The 17,669-nt window shown below is 48.2% G+C and overlaps 1 protein-coding gene across 1 annotated transcript in view; it reads right to left on the reverse strand.

Moving 5' to 3' along the window:
• Window positions 1–2,901: 2,901 nt before the first annotated feature.
• The window catches only part of TBX1 (T-box transcription factor 1), a 51,436-nt gene continuing 36,668 nt past the window's right edge, over window positions 2,902–17,669 (reverse strand). The window contains exons 6-8 of the mRNA XM_084820347.1: window positions 14,479–14,546; window positions 11,714–11,814; window positions 2,902–5,550 (exon numbers count right to left, since the gene is read on the reverse strand). Coding sequence (XP_084676473.1) covers window positions 5,105–5,550; window positions 11,714–11,814; window positions 14,479–14,546 — 615 coding nt within the window. The 3' untranslated portion in view covers window positions 2,902–5,104. The remainder of the gene's footprint in view (window positions 5,551–11,713; window positions 11,815–14,478; window positions 14,547–17,669) is intronic.

A 17,669-nucleotide genomic window follows, 5' to 3' on the forward strand; every position in this document is an offset into this window, starting at 1 on the left:
CCAGGCTTTGAAAGTGACTATTTGCAGCTGGTCAGCATGCTGGGCGAAATAAGATGCTTCATTTCAGAAACGGAGTTCACCATTTATAAATACACTAAAACACAGTCAATGCGAAAATTAGGCAGTATTTTCACCAAACAACATCATTGTTCAAGGTTAGAGTCAACTCATTTCCCCAGCGAATTTCAATGCACACACAAAAATGCATGCTGGGCTGTTCCAGGTGGGAATCAAGCAAGTCTGCAGTGTGAGGAGAAAAAAAGAAAAGCTCGGGGCAGAAAGCAACAAGCACGGTGTCTGTCGCCATTTCAGACTGCAAGGGGTGGAGTGCTTGTTTCAAACTGAGCTGGTGCCAAGGGTTGGCCTTGTCAGGCATTGAAGCCCACAGCCTAGTTGGGGGCCATGGCAAATCCTTGCTCCTTAACACTGCTTGGTCGCATGATGTCTCTGTGCAAGTGGTCAGGGGGGAAAGTGGGGAGAAGGAACTTCCACACACCATGTCCTCTCTTTCTGAAAGGCAATGTTAAATGGGAACCAGGGGTGGAGGGAGGGAGGGAGGGAGGGAGGGAGGGAGGGAGGGGGGGGAGGGAGAGGGAGAGGGAGAGAGAGAGAGAGAGAGAGAGAGAGAGAGGTGAATGGACAGTGGTAAGGAGGAGGAAGGGGTCCCTTCTGGGAGCATCTTGATCCCCCAAACCTGAAACTAGCATTAGTTGAAGTGCTCCCTCTCATGTTCAAAACAAAACCCCAAACATAGAAAGCCCTCAGGAAGAAGGCTGAACTCGAACCTTTTCCCCAGACATCCTAGTTTTATGGGTGCAAGTATATTTTATATCATATAACGGAAACATTCTGATGTGAGATCCCAGCCCTGCAGCGCAGAAGATGGACCACACGATTGCTTTCCTGATCTGTTTCTGCTCAGTGTCCTCATTGCACCTTCCTTGTTGAAAATGTGCATTTGGGGGGAAGAAGTCTCTCGCTGGGGTTATTCAACGATAACACCCCTTAGGATGCGTTACATGAAGCCTGTGCTCACTCTGCCTTCCAGAAATGGTGGTAGGATCATGGATATTTTATAAACGATGCATACATTTGTAACAAGCAAATGCTCAGCTTACAAGCCACATCGTTCATGATGTGTTCCTGAGGTCCAAAACTCTTTCCACCATGCTAAGGAAGCTCTTATGTCAAGTGGGATTATTTGTCCGTCTAGCTTGGTATTGCCTACTCTGGCTGGCAGCACCTTGCAAGAAGACAGTCTTTCCCTGTCCATTTTCCTTGCAACTGGCCAGTTTTAAATCAGGGGTGTTGAACCTCTTTCAGCCTGAACATTCAACTTCAGAGAATCTCTTGGGGGCCACACATTCCAGTGGTCAGTGGGGCTAAAGGAAAAAGGGATGGGGCCAAAATATTTTTAAAAAACAAGTATATTTTAGCTTAAAGCATTTCCTGCCAGTAACTAAGCCTTAGGAGAGGCATTTCAACCTTTTAGAATGGGGGGGAAAAACTGCACAAAAGCCAAGAAACCACCAAATGATTGGTGGTTGGGTGAAAGGGGAGGGGAACCCAGGCAGGCCAGAAGTTCAACACTCCTGTTTTAGAAAAGTTATGGCAGGGATTGATCCTGGGAACTTCTGCACAGAAAGCTCTACCACATGCTGTGCCACAAAGATACGTTGTTTTCTCTTGTCAGGGGGTAAGGGGAGAGGAATAGATGAAGGCTAGGACTGGTGTCTGAAAAAAAAAGGTACAATGAGACTTTTTAAATTAGTAGCCCTAAAGAAAGAATATCTGGGCTCCACTTGAAGCAGCAAAATGTCTCGGGTCGGCACCGTGCCTTGTAAATCTTTTCGTGGCAGCCAGACATCTCAACCAGCCTCATGGGTGGTTGGAGGTTGGTGACTCCAATGTCAGTGGGGCAGTGAATCCACTCTGGGTTTCAGTCAGAACGAGTCAGAACTCCAAGGGAGCTATCCAAAGTGCTGAATCCTGTCCCCAAAACGGGCTCAGCACTTCCACTGTTTATGGGAATTCCTGGGGGGGAAAGGCAGTTTAATCCTCTAACTGATACAGTTGAACCATTTATCAAGGCTTCAGTGGATGTCAAGCAGAGGACTCTAGGACAAGTTCTAAGAATACTCTTGCACAGAGGTCCTCAGCCCTAGGCAGATGCCTAAAACAGCCACCCCCGAGTTCAACTGTATTCCACTTTCCTGTGAGTGTATGAGTGCAAACAAGCAATGCCCTCATCACCTGTGCAAAAAAAGAACTAAATACAATACTTGCTTGCGAAGTCTCTTGCTTAACATAGCACCTTCTGCACAGGTCGGCAGCACTGCCTCTGGGGGGGTCTTCGGTAAGAGACCCACCCTTGGAAAGTTCTTTGAGCTTGGATTCAGCAGAAATACTGGATGGTTGGGATGGTAGGTATTTTTGGAGTTGCTGCTTCTTGTGCTCAGGCAGAGGTCTTTCAACAGCACCTGCTACCTAACCCTTTTTTAGCTGGAGATGCTGGGGTTGATCCTGGGACCTTCGGCATGCAGTGCGTATGCTCTTCCCTAAGCCACTGTTACAGTGACCGTTGGACTTGCACCATTGCTGCCCAGGGCTCCCTGTATGGTATGGAGCTCCAGTTCCAATGCCCCAGGCAAACCGCTTGAACGGGATGGGACAAAAACAGTATCTTTGAACATGAGGAATGGTGTGGCAGATGAGAAAGGGATGCCTTTCAGTGCACATCTTAGACGAGTGCAGCAGTGACTGCTAGGGATGTTGAAGAAATCTGCAATAGAATCAAATGAGTCTGGATTTCTGTGAATCCGAACTATGGATTCCACAGAAGACCAGATTTTCCCGAGTTGCATGGATTCCATGGACTTGCGGACCGTTTTTTTTTTTTTTACTTTCCAGAATTTTACGCAAATTTAGTTATAGAAAAATATGTGAAACAAAACAACAATGTGCCTTTCCCCCATAGGCTAAAGCCCAAAGATGTGCATTTGGGGTGTGTGTGTGGGCTTTTGGGCTCAGCACCCTTGACATGAGCTGCTGGTGAGCAGGATCGGCGTGGAGAGGCGTCCCGCCGGCTGCTTCCCGCTCATACTCCCGCCGGCTCTCTGCTACATCTGCAACACAGCGCAAAGGGGCAGGGTGGCGTGAGAATCAGCCAGGCGGCAGGGAGCCTGGTGGCTCCAGAGCTCCAGCTCCTGCTCCCGCATCTGGTGAAGGAACCACCCACCCCAAAGTGATACCAAGGAGCTCGGCGCGATACCTTGGCTTGGGCTTCCATGGAGCCAAGTAAGGATTTGCGCAAATTTAGGAAACTGGAAAAAACCCGATGGACAGCAGAACGAAAGGCACCTGACAATCCGCGAAATGCAGACTGAATGGATTTTATACAATCCATGCATCCCCAGTGACCGCATTCATCTGCTACACAAGGCAGAAGGTACTCGGTGGGCGCTGCCGATGTTCAACCCACACGTAGTTTGCCCAGATCTGGAGCACATCAGTATTCTTGCTCATGTTAGGAAAGAACATAGGAAGCTGCCTTATATTAGGCCTTATATTAGGTTCATCTAGCACAGGATTGTTGACTCTGGCTGGAAGCAGCTCTCCAAGGTCTTGGTCTGGAGTCTTCACCTGCAACCTTGATGCTTTTAGCTGGAGAAGCCAGAGACTGAACCTGGGACCTTCGGCATGCAAAGCATGTGTTCTACCACTGAGCCATTTCCTCCACCAAATTGGAAACTACCTTATACTAGGATCACGCTGCTTGTCCATCTAGCCTGCTATTCTCTACTTCAGCCTTCCCCCACCTCCAGGTGTTTTAGACTACAACTCCCAGCATTCCTTACTATTGGCTATGCTGGCTGGGGCTTCCGTCTAAAACGTCCGGAGGGCACCAGAGTTCCTTCCCCTTCCCCATCCCCATCTGATCCTTTTTCCCTGGAGATGCCAGGAATTGAACCCGGGACCTTCAGAATGCAAACCACATGCACTTCCACTGAGCTACAGCCCTTCACAGTGCTGCCCCAGGTTTTTGAGGGCCTTTCAACAAGACAACCTCAATGGGCCCCCTCCCTCAGTGAGTCTACCTTCCCGTCGCCATTGTCACCTGCTATTCCTCCTCCTCCTCCTCTTCATCGCTACCGCTTGCATGCTTGACAGGCAGAGAGCCAGGGAACAAGTGGGCAGTGGCATCTCCTGCTCCTCCTCTCACCACTACTGCTGCCTGATCCAGAGCGAGAAGCAGGTGAACAAGCAGGCTGGAAGTGGTGAAGAGGAGGGGCAACTCCGGGGGGCTCTTGTCAGTCGGCCCCTGCTGGTGTGTGGTCCCTTGGCAGGTGCCCAGCCATGCCTACCCTTGACGCCATCCCTGGTACCTCCCCACTGTTTCAGAGACTGGTGGGCTTACACTATTGCAGACCACCTTACAGTGGCTTTAGGCAAGAAATCAAGCAGGCCGCTCCTATTCTTGTGTTTTTCAGGTTCGTTCGTAGCCCCATTGGCAGGATCATCTGATCTACCTATTTCTTGGTAGTGCCCTGGGGAGCATCATCCAGCACTTTGAACAGGTGAACAATGGCATGCATGCTAGAAGGTTAGGATGATGACAGCTGCAAGGGAATAACACAACGTATGGCTTCATTTATAAAGCAAAGAAAAAGTGCAGCTGCCAATCACTGTGTCTGGGGAGTGCAGGAGCCGGGAGGGTTGAAGAGAAAAGAATGATGCCCTTCAAAGATGGTGGCAGGTGGTGCAAACACTCCAGGGGAAGCCCCACCTCCATCCATCCACCCACCCACCCACCCATCCCCCATGCTAGGTCTGCCCTAGAAAGTGTGCCGATCATTTCTTCCTCCGGGATACGGAAGTAAATTTGGTCTTGAATGATGACTCTGATGGAGCACGGAGAGGGAGGTGCTGATGAGAAGAAGACATGAGTGGGAGACGAAGGACCCCCTCGCAGAAACAGGAAGGTCTGGGCCTGCGGGCGAGTTCTTCCAACGAGATAGTGCTCTCTCCAAAAACGTATGCTACTGAGCCATTTCAAACCATGCAGAAAGCCAGTCATAGCTTGAGGACCTCGTCCTGGAGATGGTTATCTCGGTCCATAGTCATAGTTGGCAGGAGCTCCTGCAGTGGAATACATGTTGGCCGCCGCGGCCGCAGCTGCTGCGGCCGCAGCGGCAGCTGGATTCATGTGGTGGTGGTGGTGGTGGTGGTAACTGTGTCCCCGGATGCTGGGCAAAGGGTAGGGCGCCGGCCTGCTCTTTGCTCCCAGGTAGTGGTCGTAGGCTGAGACCGGATGCTTGTAGGGGTGGTGATGGAGGGGCTCCGATGCAGATGGCTCCAGCCGCAGTTCGTGGTGTGGGGGGCTGGGCCGGCCTCCGGCTGGACTGGAGAGTGGGACCAGGCCCCCTCCGCCAGGCACGGGGAGTGCTGGGCTCAACACCCTTGACATGAGCTGCTGGTGGGCAGGATCGGCGTGGAGAGGCGTCCCGCCGGCTGCTTCCCGCTCATACTCCCGCCGGCTCTCTGCTACATCTGCAACACAGCGCAAAGGGGCAGGGTGGCGTGAGAATCAGCCAGGCGGCAGGGAGCCTGGTGGCTCCAGAGCTCCAGCTCCTGCTCCCACATCTGGTGAAGGAACCACCCACCCCAAAGTGATACCAAGGAGCTCGGCGCGATACCTTGGCTTGGGCTTCCGTGGAGCCAAGTTACTGCACCAGTGTGGGCTCCAGGTTTTTTGAGGGCCACTGAGCAACACACCCTCAATAGGCACCCTCCCTCAGCGAGTCCACCTTTTCACCACCAGTGTTACCAGCTGGTATCGCTCCCCCTCCACTCCTTCAGCATTGCCACCACTTGCTGGCTGGCTGGAGAGGCAGCCAGCCAGCGAGGAAGTCGGCCGTGGCATCCGCTGCTCCTCCTTCTCACCAGCACCATCCTCTGGGCCAGAGTGAGAGGCAGGTGAACAGGCAGGTTGCAAGGGTGAAGAGAAGCAGTAAGTCCAGTGTGCTCTTGAACAACTGAGCAGTGAACAAATGGGAGATTTATGCAAATCTCCTCACATTTGAGCAAATCTGCTAAAAACTCAGTCCTAAAAATTCAGTCCCCAAACATTTCCTATATGCAATCTACTAAGGAAATTTGCAAAACTGAGTTGGGTATCAGCAGCTAGATGAATGCAAGCACGTGTTTGACAATTTGAGAACATTTTTTGAAGACACGTGCTCACGCTCATGTTCAGGTCTTCGAACGGGGCATGCTCACAAGTTTTGCGAGCAAAAAAGAAATTCTCATCCATCCCTAATTCAGAAATGCACTATCACCAGCACTAGAAATCTATAAGGGGAAAATAAGTTGCTTTTTAATTTAACCATGAGAGGAGGTTTCACTTATTGTCTTACCCTATTCTGTAGCAGTGGGGCCTGAACCCAGAAATGCATTTATTATTCTGGACAAATAGAGGAGGTTGTTGGAATCTTTCTTTCTTTCTTTCTTTTTTAGCTCACGGTGAAGCTTTAGAAATACCTTCTGTGCACACACCTATCGAGACTGTTCAGTTCAATGCCACCATGTTTTTAAACAGAAACAAAACAAAAGCAGAGCCTTTTTGTTGCTTCTTAGAGCAACAGTCTTATGTTAACAGAGACAAGAGGAGGAATGCCAGGAATAGCAGCTTTTTTGCTTTCCTTTCTTTTCTTTTTTTTCCGGTGAAGTGTTTAACGTTGTGTTCAGCAGAAATCCGTGCTCCTGGGACAAGACATTCTGACTGTGATAAATAGAGCTGAGTTGAGTGACAAGTTTGCACACGCTTGAAATTTTTGCAATTGTATAACGCTAAACAAATAGAGACTTCTCTTTATTTTAATAGGCCTGGAGTGTGCTGGGGGAAAGGGCCCCCAGGTTTCTCTGTGCAACTGTTTACTCTGTGTAATGGAAAGGGAATCAATGAAAGATTCTTAATGGAGTTCTGCAGAAGGTTAAATGCAACTACTGAATATTGTGTTTTTGTTGATGTGGATTTAAAGAACACGACTTTTTTTCTTCTTAAGAAAAGAAGAGTATGCAAAGCATTCTACTTGTTTGAATGCTGGGAATGGGGGAAAGAGATCTGGACCAGGGAAACTCTGAAAAGATAATGGCTGAAATTAACTTTTTGTTAACTGGAAGCAAACACATTTGGCAGTAAAATGAAGATTTGAAGTAAAGCTCTCATTTGGGATATTTTATTCACTTAAATGTATGTTTGATGTTCTAATTATATTTGAAGCTTTCAAAATTCAAGTGTACATGAGTTTGAATAGAAATGTCAATAATACAGCAAGAATAGAGGCTAATAAACATTGTAAAGGTAAGCCTTTATCATCATCCATGAACTGGTATGAAAGAGTCTGGTAATGAGCGGTAGTGGAAAAACTGAGACATCACTCGAGACTTTTTAAAAAGTATCACATAAATATTCATTATTTATATATTTTATGTTGCATATGATGAAGTGGACTCTAGTCCACAGAAGGTTATGCCATAATAAATTTGTCAGTCTTTGAATCTCTTTCAGCTGAAGGGCCAAATTCCATTTGGAATAAGCTCTTGCAGGTCCCATTCCAGTGGTGGGTGAAGCCAAAGGCAAAATGAGCAAGGCCAATATACAAAAATACCAGCATATTTTAGCTTAACGCTCTTATTACCAACAATTATGCCTTAAGAGGGGTATAGGTTCCGCATTAACCCATGGCCCGATTGGAGTCCACCTGAAGAAGAGCCTTCAGTGTGGTGGCCCCCTTTCTGTTGAACTCTCGGCCTCTGGAGGCCAGGCAGGCACCAACACTGAGTTGTTTCCAGTGCCTCCTGAAAACATCTTTATTCCAGAGAGACTTCCTTGACTGACCACCCATGTTTTTTTTATCAGTACTCTGTTTTTAAAAATAATTTTTAAGATGGTGTTTTATTTCTTTTATCTTTTTATCTTTTATAGCTCACCACTTCAGAATCTGTCTAGATTTGGAGCAGTATATAAATGTCGAAAAATAAAATTAAAATAAATGAATTTCAACCGTTCAGAGTGGTGGTGAACCATGCAGAAGCTGGGAAGCTAGCAAATGATCGCTGGTAGGGCAAAGGTGTGTGGTCATCCATGGAACCATGAAAGGCCAGATTTGGACCCCAGGTGGGCCAGATTTCGCCCATAGCCCTGTTGCTCTGCCTCCATGCAGTATGGAGGAGAAGGCTATCAATGGCTACTAGTCCTGATGGCTATGTGCTACCTCCAGTACCAGAGGCACTGAACCTATGTATACCAGTTGCTGGGAAACATGGGTGGGAAGGTGCTGTTGCACTCGTGTCCTGCTTGTGGATTTCCCATGGCCAGCTGGTTGGCCACTGTGTGAACAGAATGCTGGACCCTTGGTCTGATCCAGCAGGGCTCTTCTTATGTTCTTATGCAGATCCATGTATCAGTGACGCTGGATTTAAGGTAGGTGCATTTAGGATTGCAGCTAACTTGGATGCATCGTGCCCACAAAACTGCAATCATTCCAAGAGGACTTATTCCCCAAGTAACAGTTGCAACCCAGAAGATTCACTCATTCTCCACTTGGAAAGGCTGAAGAAGTGCAGTGCACTTTTCTTAAAGCGTGTGCAATTGCCGTGCACCATGGCACATGTTTCACCGTCACTCTCTCCAATGCATGTTGAGCCCAACTGGCTCCTGATCCGGAATTGTAACCAACTGGCTCCTGATCTAAAAACTGCTGGGTGGAGCAGCAGCAGACATCTCCATGATTGCTACTTTCACAATGGACGAACTTGAACCCGGTATGCCAGCTTGGTGCAATGGAAGACTCATGTGTGTTGGGTAAGGTATTTGGTTCTATATCAACTTTCCCTAATCTGGTGTCTTTCAGATGTGTTGGACTACACATCTGGTGTCTTTCAGATGTGTTGGACTACAACTCCCACAATCCTCAGCCAGCATTTGGCCATGCCGGCTGACGATTGTGGGAGTTGTAGTCCAACACATCTGGAAGGCGCCAGGCTGAGGAAGGTTGTTTCTATATGCACTAACCAACCATTACTGGATTGTAGTTTCTCATTTCTCCAGAGCAGGGGGATTTGGTGCACCCAACACAGAAGATTTACTTGTGGGAACCTGTTTCCCCAGGCAGTTGGAGGGCACTGGATTGAGGAATAGCCTGTTAGTCCCACTTGCTTAAACAGGACAAACAGCCTATTATACAGCTTGCTGTCCCAGCAAGTAAGTGCTTGGGATGGCTTTGCAGCCATCTGCATTAACAGCAAATTCCCAGAAGAATAACCAGATCAGCCAATAGGAGCAAAAGAAAGAAGACGTGGCTTCCAATCTCCAAAGCGGTATGATGGCCTCTTTGTGAGCGAGATGTTTTTCTTGTAAGTCTATAAACCAGACTGGCAAATATCCAAGCACTGTGTCTCAACTAGTTGGTGGATCTAGCTGTTAATCACAGTTAATTTTCAGTTCCTATGTGTCATGCTGCTTAGAGCCAAGAGCGCACTTAAAGTGTTGGGTGCACAGGCTGAAATCCGCAATGCAGGGCTGTCCCCAATTCTAAAGGCTCTCCCACATTACAGCAAACAATAAGATGGTTTCCAGTGGTAGGTAGGACTGAAGGCAAAAGGGGCAAAGCTTAAGACAAAGCAGGCAGGGCCAAAATACCAGCATATTTTAGCTTCAAGCTCTTACTGCTGCTATTTATTTATTACATTTATAGCCCACCTTTCTCCCACTGTGGAACTCAAGGTGGCTACGTGTGGTTCCCAGGTGGTCTCCCCTCCAAGCACTGACCAGACCCAGACCTGCTCAGCTTCAGCACAGTGGCTGCTTCATGTGCCTTCAGACCACGCCCTGGAACCTTAGGAGAGGCACTTCAACCTTGAAGAATGGGAAAAAACTGCACAAAAGCCAAGAAACCACCAAATGATTGGTGGTCAGGGGAAGAGTGTGGGGCCAGGGGAAGGGGGCCTGGCCCTCTGAGGAAACCCAGAGGTTCTGCACCTCTGTTGTAAATAAACGCAAATATAATGAAATGGCTGTTGGAAGCGTAGGTGCCACTCCACTTGCTTCAAAAAGGAAAGAGAAAGGCTGACGTGTCTGCATGGAAAGGGAATAGATAGGGACCTCCAAGCATTGGAGACAGTGCTGTGCTGAACATTTCTCCCACATTTTTTTTTTTTTTTTACCATTCTCATTCAATTTCCTATAAAGCCTTACACGGCTTGGGACCACAAAACCTGATGGAGCGCCTCTCCCGACATGAACCTACCCGTAAGGGCCTCCTCTGGCTGCCTACACCAAGGAAAGCTCGGAGGACAGCGACAAGGGAGAGAGCCTTTTCAGTGGTGGCCCCCAAATTATGGAATGATTTCCCCAACGAGGCCCATGTGGCGCCAACATTTTTACCTTTCGGCACCAGGTTAAGACCTTTCTCTTCTCCCAGGCATTCAGCAGTATACGATAAGTGTTTGATTGATCCTGGAATGTCTTATGGTTATGGTTGTTTGTTTCTGAGATTGTTTGTTTGAAGTTGTTTTAGATATATGTTTCTTTTGTGTATATTGTCTATTCATGTGTTTTTATGTAAATAGTTTTTAATCTCTGTATACTGTATTTTTAATGTTTTAAATCTTTGTAAACCGCCCAGAGACCTCCAGCTATTGGGCAGTACCTGTTTTCATCGTGCAATCATCTCTCCGGCCGCCTGTAGCCTCCTCAGCTTCCTACACTTTAATGGAAGCCCAGCAGAAGGCATCATGAGCTAATTCCTCCCTAGGGCTTTTTTCAGATCAGAACGTGCAGGCCTGGGAGGCTAGCTGTGATTAGGTAAGCTCAAAAACACCACAAAAATAAATGATAAAACATCCTAAATGGGGCAGAACAATGGAAGCCTCTTTCATGGGGGCAGAAAAATTCAGGAAATTGGCAGCACTCACTCCACCACAACCCTGGAGCTGGACACAACACGGCCCCCACCTGCATTGCAGTGGATGCAAGCTGCCAAGACAGTTGATGCAGCACAAAAAAACCCAAAACCCTTACCAAAAAGAAAGAAAGCTGTGCTACAAGCCGTGCCAAAGGGGAGCCCTACCTGTGAGAAACGGTTGAGAATTTCTCCTCCCCCTGGAGAAATTCAGTGAAATTGTCTCCTTCCAAATTTCTCTGCCCACAAGCAAGGTGGAGAATTTCAAGAGGCCATTTGCACACAGCTCTAATCCTAGACTGTCCTCTGATCTGTGCTGATTTTCCTTCTGATGCTAGACTGATACTACCCTTAGCGTTGCTGACCTCACTTCCTACTTCCTTGTTCTTCACGCTCTTGCCTCTCAGAGAGGAGACATCTCTTTGGGTCTCCCTCGATCTTGAGCTGGGGACCCTCCTTTACAACACGTATTTCTTGCAATAAAATGCAAGCTTTCTTATCCCTTTAACCCAGAGCCTCTAGTGAGATTTATCCAGGGTAAAGCCTGCTCCTTCAGCTAGGATTCCACACAGCTCAGCCCTTGTCAGGTTCTTGCTGTTCTGCCCACAATGGCAAGAAACCTCCAGTGACATCCTTGCAAAGGGAAACAAAGCCAGTTAGGCACCGCATCCTTGGAACTCCTCACCACTTGGAGAAGCAGGGGTGAGCGTTAGCGATATCTTTCTCACCTCTATGCTGAAAAAACTCACCTTTCTCTGTCCCGTTCTGATGCACTGGGGAAGACACTGGATTTCTGGATCTGGCAAAAGCACTCATGAGAGGCAGAGCCCCAGGTCGGTGATTCCTGGGCCTAATGTGGGAAAAACAGAAGAACGCAGTTGCACTGCATCCTAACAATGGAGTTGCACTGCATCATGAGGATGGCTGACTATACTTTTGAGAGGTTTGTTTGTTTATTTATTTATTACATTTATATCCCACCCTATATCATTAGGATCTCAGCACAGCATACAGATAAAATCAATGTAGACAGTATAAAACAATAATTTAAACAGCTAAAAACATAGTAAACCACTAAGCAAGCTAATACTAATTTAAAATCTAAAACAATAGAAGGGTCTAAATCAGATCTCCAGATGTTTGGACTTCAGTTCCCATCCCCGTCCATTGGCCATGCTGGCAGAGGCCTAGAGTCCAAAACATCTAGAGATCTACCCTCTGTCCACCCTTACTCTAAATTATAAACACACACAGCTGGTCATTCTCTACAATCTATCCTGACTAGGAATGGCAGAGAATTCCGCCACGGATTCCAGTGAGGCCGGATTCTTTAAAATCCGGCTCCCCGGAATCTGTGGGGGAATGGCCTCCTGCCCCCCGCCCTCCCGCGGAATCCCCCCGGGACGGAACTTACCTGGGGCGGATGCGGCGGCGGCGGTTCCGGTGGCGGCAGCGGCTCCGGCGGCTGGTCTCCTGGCCAGCCACGGCCGGGCTGCTGTGGCCGCCATTGGCGGCCTTGCAGCTGTAATAGGCTACATAAGTATTTATGTAGCCTATCACGGCTAACCCAAAAAAACAACAAAAACAGCGTACGCAAATGGCAGCGGCTCCAGCAGCTGCCATTTGCGTTCCCTATTTTTAGCCATTTTAGCCTATGTAAATATTTACGTAGGCTATTACGGCGAAAAAAAAGGGGAACGCAAATAGTGTAGTGGATGCTATTTGCGTTCCTTTTTTCCCCACCATTTTAGCCTATGTAAATATTTACGTAGGCTAAAACGGCAAAAAATAGGAAACGCAAATGGCGGCCGCTGTAGCCTCCGCCATTTGTGTACGCTGTTTGGGGGGTTTTTTTGCCTGCTGTGATAGGCTACGTAAATACTTATGTAGCCTATCACGGCAGCCTGGCTGGACGCAAATGGCGGCCGCTACGGCGGCCGCCATTTGCGTCCGCAGCAGCCAGTCCGCGGCCGGAACTCCGGCTGTGGACGGCCCTGGCCGGCTGCTCTGCGGAGCCTCCGCGAAGCGGAGCTGGCCAGGCAGGATTCCGGGGGGGGAGGACCGGGTCGCCTCCCCCCCATCGAGGATTCCAGGGGGAGGGACGGAGCACCTCCCCCCCCACGAATCAATCCGCAAAAAGGTAAGTGACTTTTGTACATCCCTAATCCTGACACAACTCTCTAAAGACAATAACCTGAAGCCTGCATTAAAGAAACCCAACATTTATTTGTTTATTTATATGATGCGTACCCTGCCTTTCTACCAAGACAAATGGCACTCAGATTTTGCATGCCCCCTCCCCTAAATCAAGCAAGTTCACAGAATTTCCTGCCATGTTGCTTTGTTTGCATCATTTCGGGGTGGGAGCAAAAACTTGGAAGGCTGGAGTTAAGATGGGACACTTGTTTTGTCCTATGGGATGCAGCAATTTGGAACAGGAAAATGGTGTGGGGGAAGGGTCAGCCCTCCATTCCCAGTGCTGTTGCCCCGATCCAAACTGGGAGGCCCCCGCAGCTGCACGTAGCCATTTCAAATAGGGCTGTGCAACTGGATTTAAAAAGTCTTCAATCAATTAATCATATATATTTACTGACTGATGCAACACTACAGCCCTAATTGAAAATAAAACTAGCGTTCTGGCCATGGTTCTCCCATCACCATATCCAGCCCTTAGATACTGCCTCTCCCTGCATCAAGCCCCACACCAGCTCCATTCTCCAAATCAGGCCCTGTTTTGCAGCCCATCAGTGTGAGAAGTTAGCCTTGTTACTGCCAGAAGAAGGGCCTTTACAGTCATGGCCCCAAAGCTATGGAAGGATTTTCTCCTTGAGGCATGGTGTTTCTTACTTATCTTCAGGAAGGGCTCCAAAATGCACCTTTGGGGGCTGCCTTTAGATTTAGCTGGTTACATTTGGGATTTTTGTCAAGCAATGGTTGAATACTGTGAATACGACTCTCCTTGTTTTATTTTGTGCTTTTTAAAAAAAAGTTCTAATGCCTTTATGTTATTATTGCTTCAGGGGTCACGGGTGTTGAAGCTTTTGCAGCCTGAGTGCCACATTCGATTTTGGAGAAGTTCTCGGGGGCCACATTCCAGTGGTGGGTGAGGCCAAAGCAAAAGGAGTGGTGCCAGAATACCACCATATTTTAGCTTAAAGCTCTCACTGCCAGTAACAAAGCCGTAGGCGAAGCATTTCAGTCTTTTAAAATGGGGAGAAACCACACAGAAGCCGGGAAACCATGGAACGATCAGGGTTGGGGGTGGGAGAGGAAGGGGGAACGGCTGTCTGGGAAACCCCAGAGGGCCAGGGTGAGGCCACAGGAGGCCTGGATTTGCCCCCCAAGCTTGGGGTTTTGCACTCCTGCGCTAAATGCTAAACACAAACCAATCACTTCTGCAAAGTTCAGATACGTCTGGGTCTGCTCTACACATGAGCAACGAACTTCAAGCCAGGCCTATGATGAACCAGGGTCTGGGCAGAGGAAGGGAAGAGACAACAAACAGTGCCCTTACCAGTCTTCTGGGTCGCAGTCTCGGAATCCTTTAGCGAAAGGGTTGCTGGCAATCTTTAGCTGGGTTATCTGATGAGAGAGATTTTGGAGGGGATAAGCTTAAGAGCCACTGAGGAACCACAATGTCACGCAGACCCAGAGACAGGCAAGTTGGGCCCTCAAGAAGGCATGTTGCTCCATTTTACCCTATATCAATATCTTTCATAGCATGGCAAATAAAGATATCAAATGAACATATTAATCTGCCTTACATGGACTCAGACCATGACGTCCGTTCTATCTACTCCGGTGGTGGTTCTCCAACACTGGTGCCATTGAGCAAGGCCTTGCAGGGGTGCTTTGTTATTGGCAAGGAACAAGGCTGGACTGAGACGTGTTGCTGCCTGAGGCGAACGACAAGGCGTACAACAAGGTGGCCCCCTCCCATTCCATGGACAAAAGATGACTGGGCCGGCAGATCAATCTGTCTTCAACACGGGCAATTCGAAGCATCGTCCCCTGCCCCGGAGGGCAGAAGGCCAGCTTAGGAGGCTCAGGGCAGGGTCCTCCAACACCTTGCTGCTGCCTCCCAGTATCTGCCACCTGAAGCAACTGCCTCACACTGCCGCATGGTACAGCCGGCCCTGGCGGGGACATTGATAACATCTCTCTGCAATCCTCACAGCAGCTGTGGGAAAACAGATTTTCCCATCAACCATATATTGTTCCCTCTTCTAAATCAAAGTATTTTGGGGTGGCTTGGCCTCGAATGGGCAATTAAGACCCATTCGCTTTACAAAAGATGTACTCCCGGTGGAGATGAGAACTGCTAGAAGTGGTTTGTTGATATGGATCAACAAACATGGCAGTCTGAATTTTTGGAATCTCTTTTGGGGATTGTCATAATGAGCGCCTGCACTTCAACATTTACCTCTACACCACCATTCTGCAATGTCTTGGACTAGAGGTCATTCCTGGCCTCGCTGCCTGAAATCTTTTTCGCACAAGACGGCGGGGCTTGAGCTATAGACCTTCTGCATGTAAAGCTACCACTGAATTATGGTCTAGGGATGGACCGATCACTCTCTTTCTAGCCTGTGTCACTTGTGCCTGGCTTCATTCGTATGTCTGCCCCATCTTGTTCTTACATCAACCTGCCATTTTTTAAAAAAAAAAAAAATCTCCACGAAAATTTGCGTTCAAATATGTATACTTTTGAAGGCCTTCTGTCTCAAAATATATAATTTAAAAATGCATTTTGTTAGAGTTTTTGAGCCGAGAACTGCATCGTGAAATTTAGAGATGTGTGAAACCTGAAGGATAACTACATTCTAATGACCACATTAATCCAGGAGTCGCTGCTGAACAGCTCGCTTCACAAAGGCAGAATTCCTCAAACATTGCTACAATGGCCACTCCCCTGGGTGCGATGGACTGATTACTGAACAAAACAAACCCCCAAGAGGTGAACCTCGAAAGGGACTAAATAAAATTGGTTTATTTATTTGTAGAAGCTCTCTAATATTTTTCATTACATCCAACACAACAAAGGGTATAAAATACTCTTTTATCAGAGGCAGGGATCACACTAAGGAGTTTATTTAATGTCTGAGAGAACACCAAACAATGGCAAACCACCCTGGCATCAAATAGATGAGGCATATTAAAGCACGTTTTAAGACCTATTGATTCTGGTGAAAGAGCTGAGAACACACACATCTCACTCCAGCTGAGGTCAACAGGGAGTTGAGCACTTTTTAACTTCTGCTGTATTTTGCTACTCTTAGAGAATTTTGTGGCCTGACCCAAAACAAAGTCAGAATGACACACATCACAGCTGCCGTGTGTGTGTGTGTGTGTGTGTGTGTGTGTGTGTGGAGGGAGGGGGCTTTCTTGGAGAGAATTGGCGGGCTTGGTTAATACCTCCCCTTAAACTGGTCTGCACTTTTTTGCAATCATTTTGGCCCCTGGATTCATAGTAACTGGCCGACACATAGGGATGTACGAAAATCACTTACCTTTCGGGGATTATGTTGATGGTGCAGGGGGAGGCGTTCTGTCCCTCCCCCCGGAATCCTCGCTGGGGGGGAGGCGCTCCGTTCCTCCCCCCCCCCCCGGAATCCTGGCCGGCCGGCTGTGCTCCGCAGCGATTCTGCGGAGCCGCCGGCCGGCTCCGCCAGCAGCCGGACATCCAGCCACTGGCTAGCAGGGATGCAAGTGGCCGTAGCCGCTGCCATTTGCGTCCCTGCAGTCAGCCGTGATAGGCTACGAAAATGTTTACGTAGCCTATCATGGCTGAGTAAAAAACAAAAACGCGCGTACGCAAATGGCGGTGCCCATGGGCGCCGCCATTTGCGTTCCTTATTTAGGCACGTCTTAGTCTACGTAGACATTTACGTACACTAAGACGGCGAAAATAAGGGGAACACAAATAGCGTAGCGTCTACACTATTTGCGTTCCCCTTATTTTCGCCGTCTTAGTCTACGTAAATGTTTACGTAGACTAAGACGTGCCAAAATAAGGAACACAAATGGCGGCGCACATGGGCACCTCCATTTGCATACACGCGTGTGTGTTTTTTATTTTTTTAAGTCAGCCGTGATAGGCTACGTAAAGATTTACATAGCCTATCACGTTTTGTTTGTTTGTTTGTTTGTTTTAACTGGAAATGGCAGCGGCCGGTTGGAAGACCGGCCGCCGCCGAACAGCTGCCGCCGAACTGCCGCCGGAGCTGCCGCCGCCGCCAGGAAGATCCGCCCCAGGTAAGTCTTGTCCCGGGGTGGGGTGGGGGGGAGACCGTTCTGCCACCGATTTCGGGGGGCCGAATGCACTGGCATTCGGCCTCCCCGAGATCCATGGCGGAATTCTCTGACATCCCTACCGACACCTATTTTGGAAACACACCTTTGCTGGTAGAGAAGTGTAGAATGGGAATCTGAACTCAAACCAAGTCCAGTACTCTTATCACAGGGGCAGGGAATGTACATCCCTCCAGATGGTGGTGGACTGCAATTCCTATTATTCCTAGCCATCCTAGCCAATGGTGGTGGATGATGGGAGTTGTAGTCTGACAGCATCTGGATGACCACATGTTCCCCTATCCCCTTTCTATGAGCTACACTGGCTTATACAAAATATTGTATTTTTATTGTATTATATTGTATTATACACTGTATTATATGTATTTATTGTATTATATTGTATTATACACT

The sequence above is a fragment of the Heloderma suspectum genome, chromosome 13, assembly GCF_057233095.1.
Source record: "Heloderma suspectum isolate Gila_16-S chromosome 13, 16-S_ref, whole genome shotgun sequence".
In the NCBI taxonomy this organism is placed as follows: Eukaryota; Metazoa; Chordata; class Lepidosauria; order Squamata; family Helodermatidae; genus Heloderma; species Heloderma suspectum.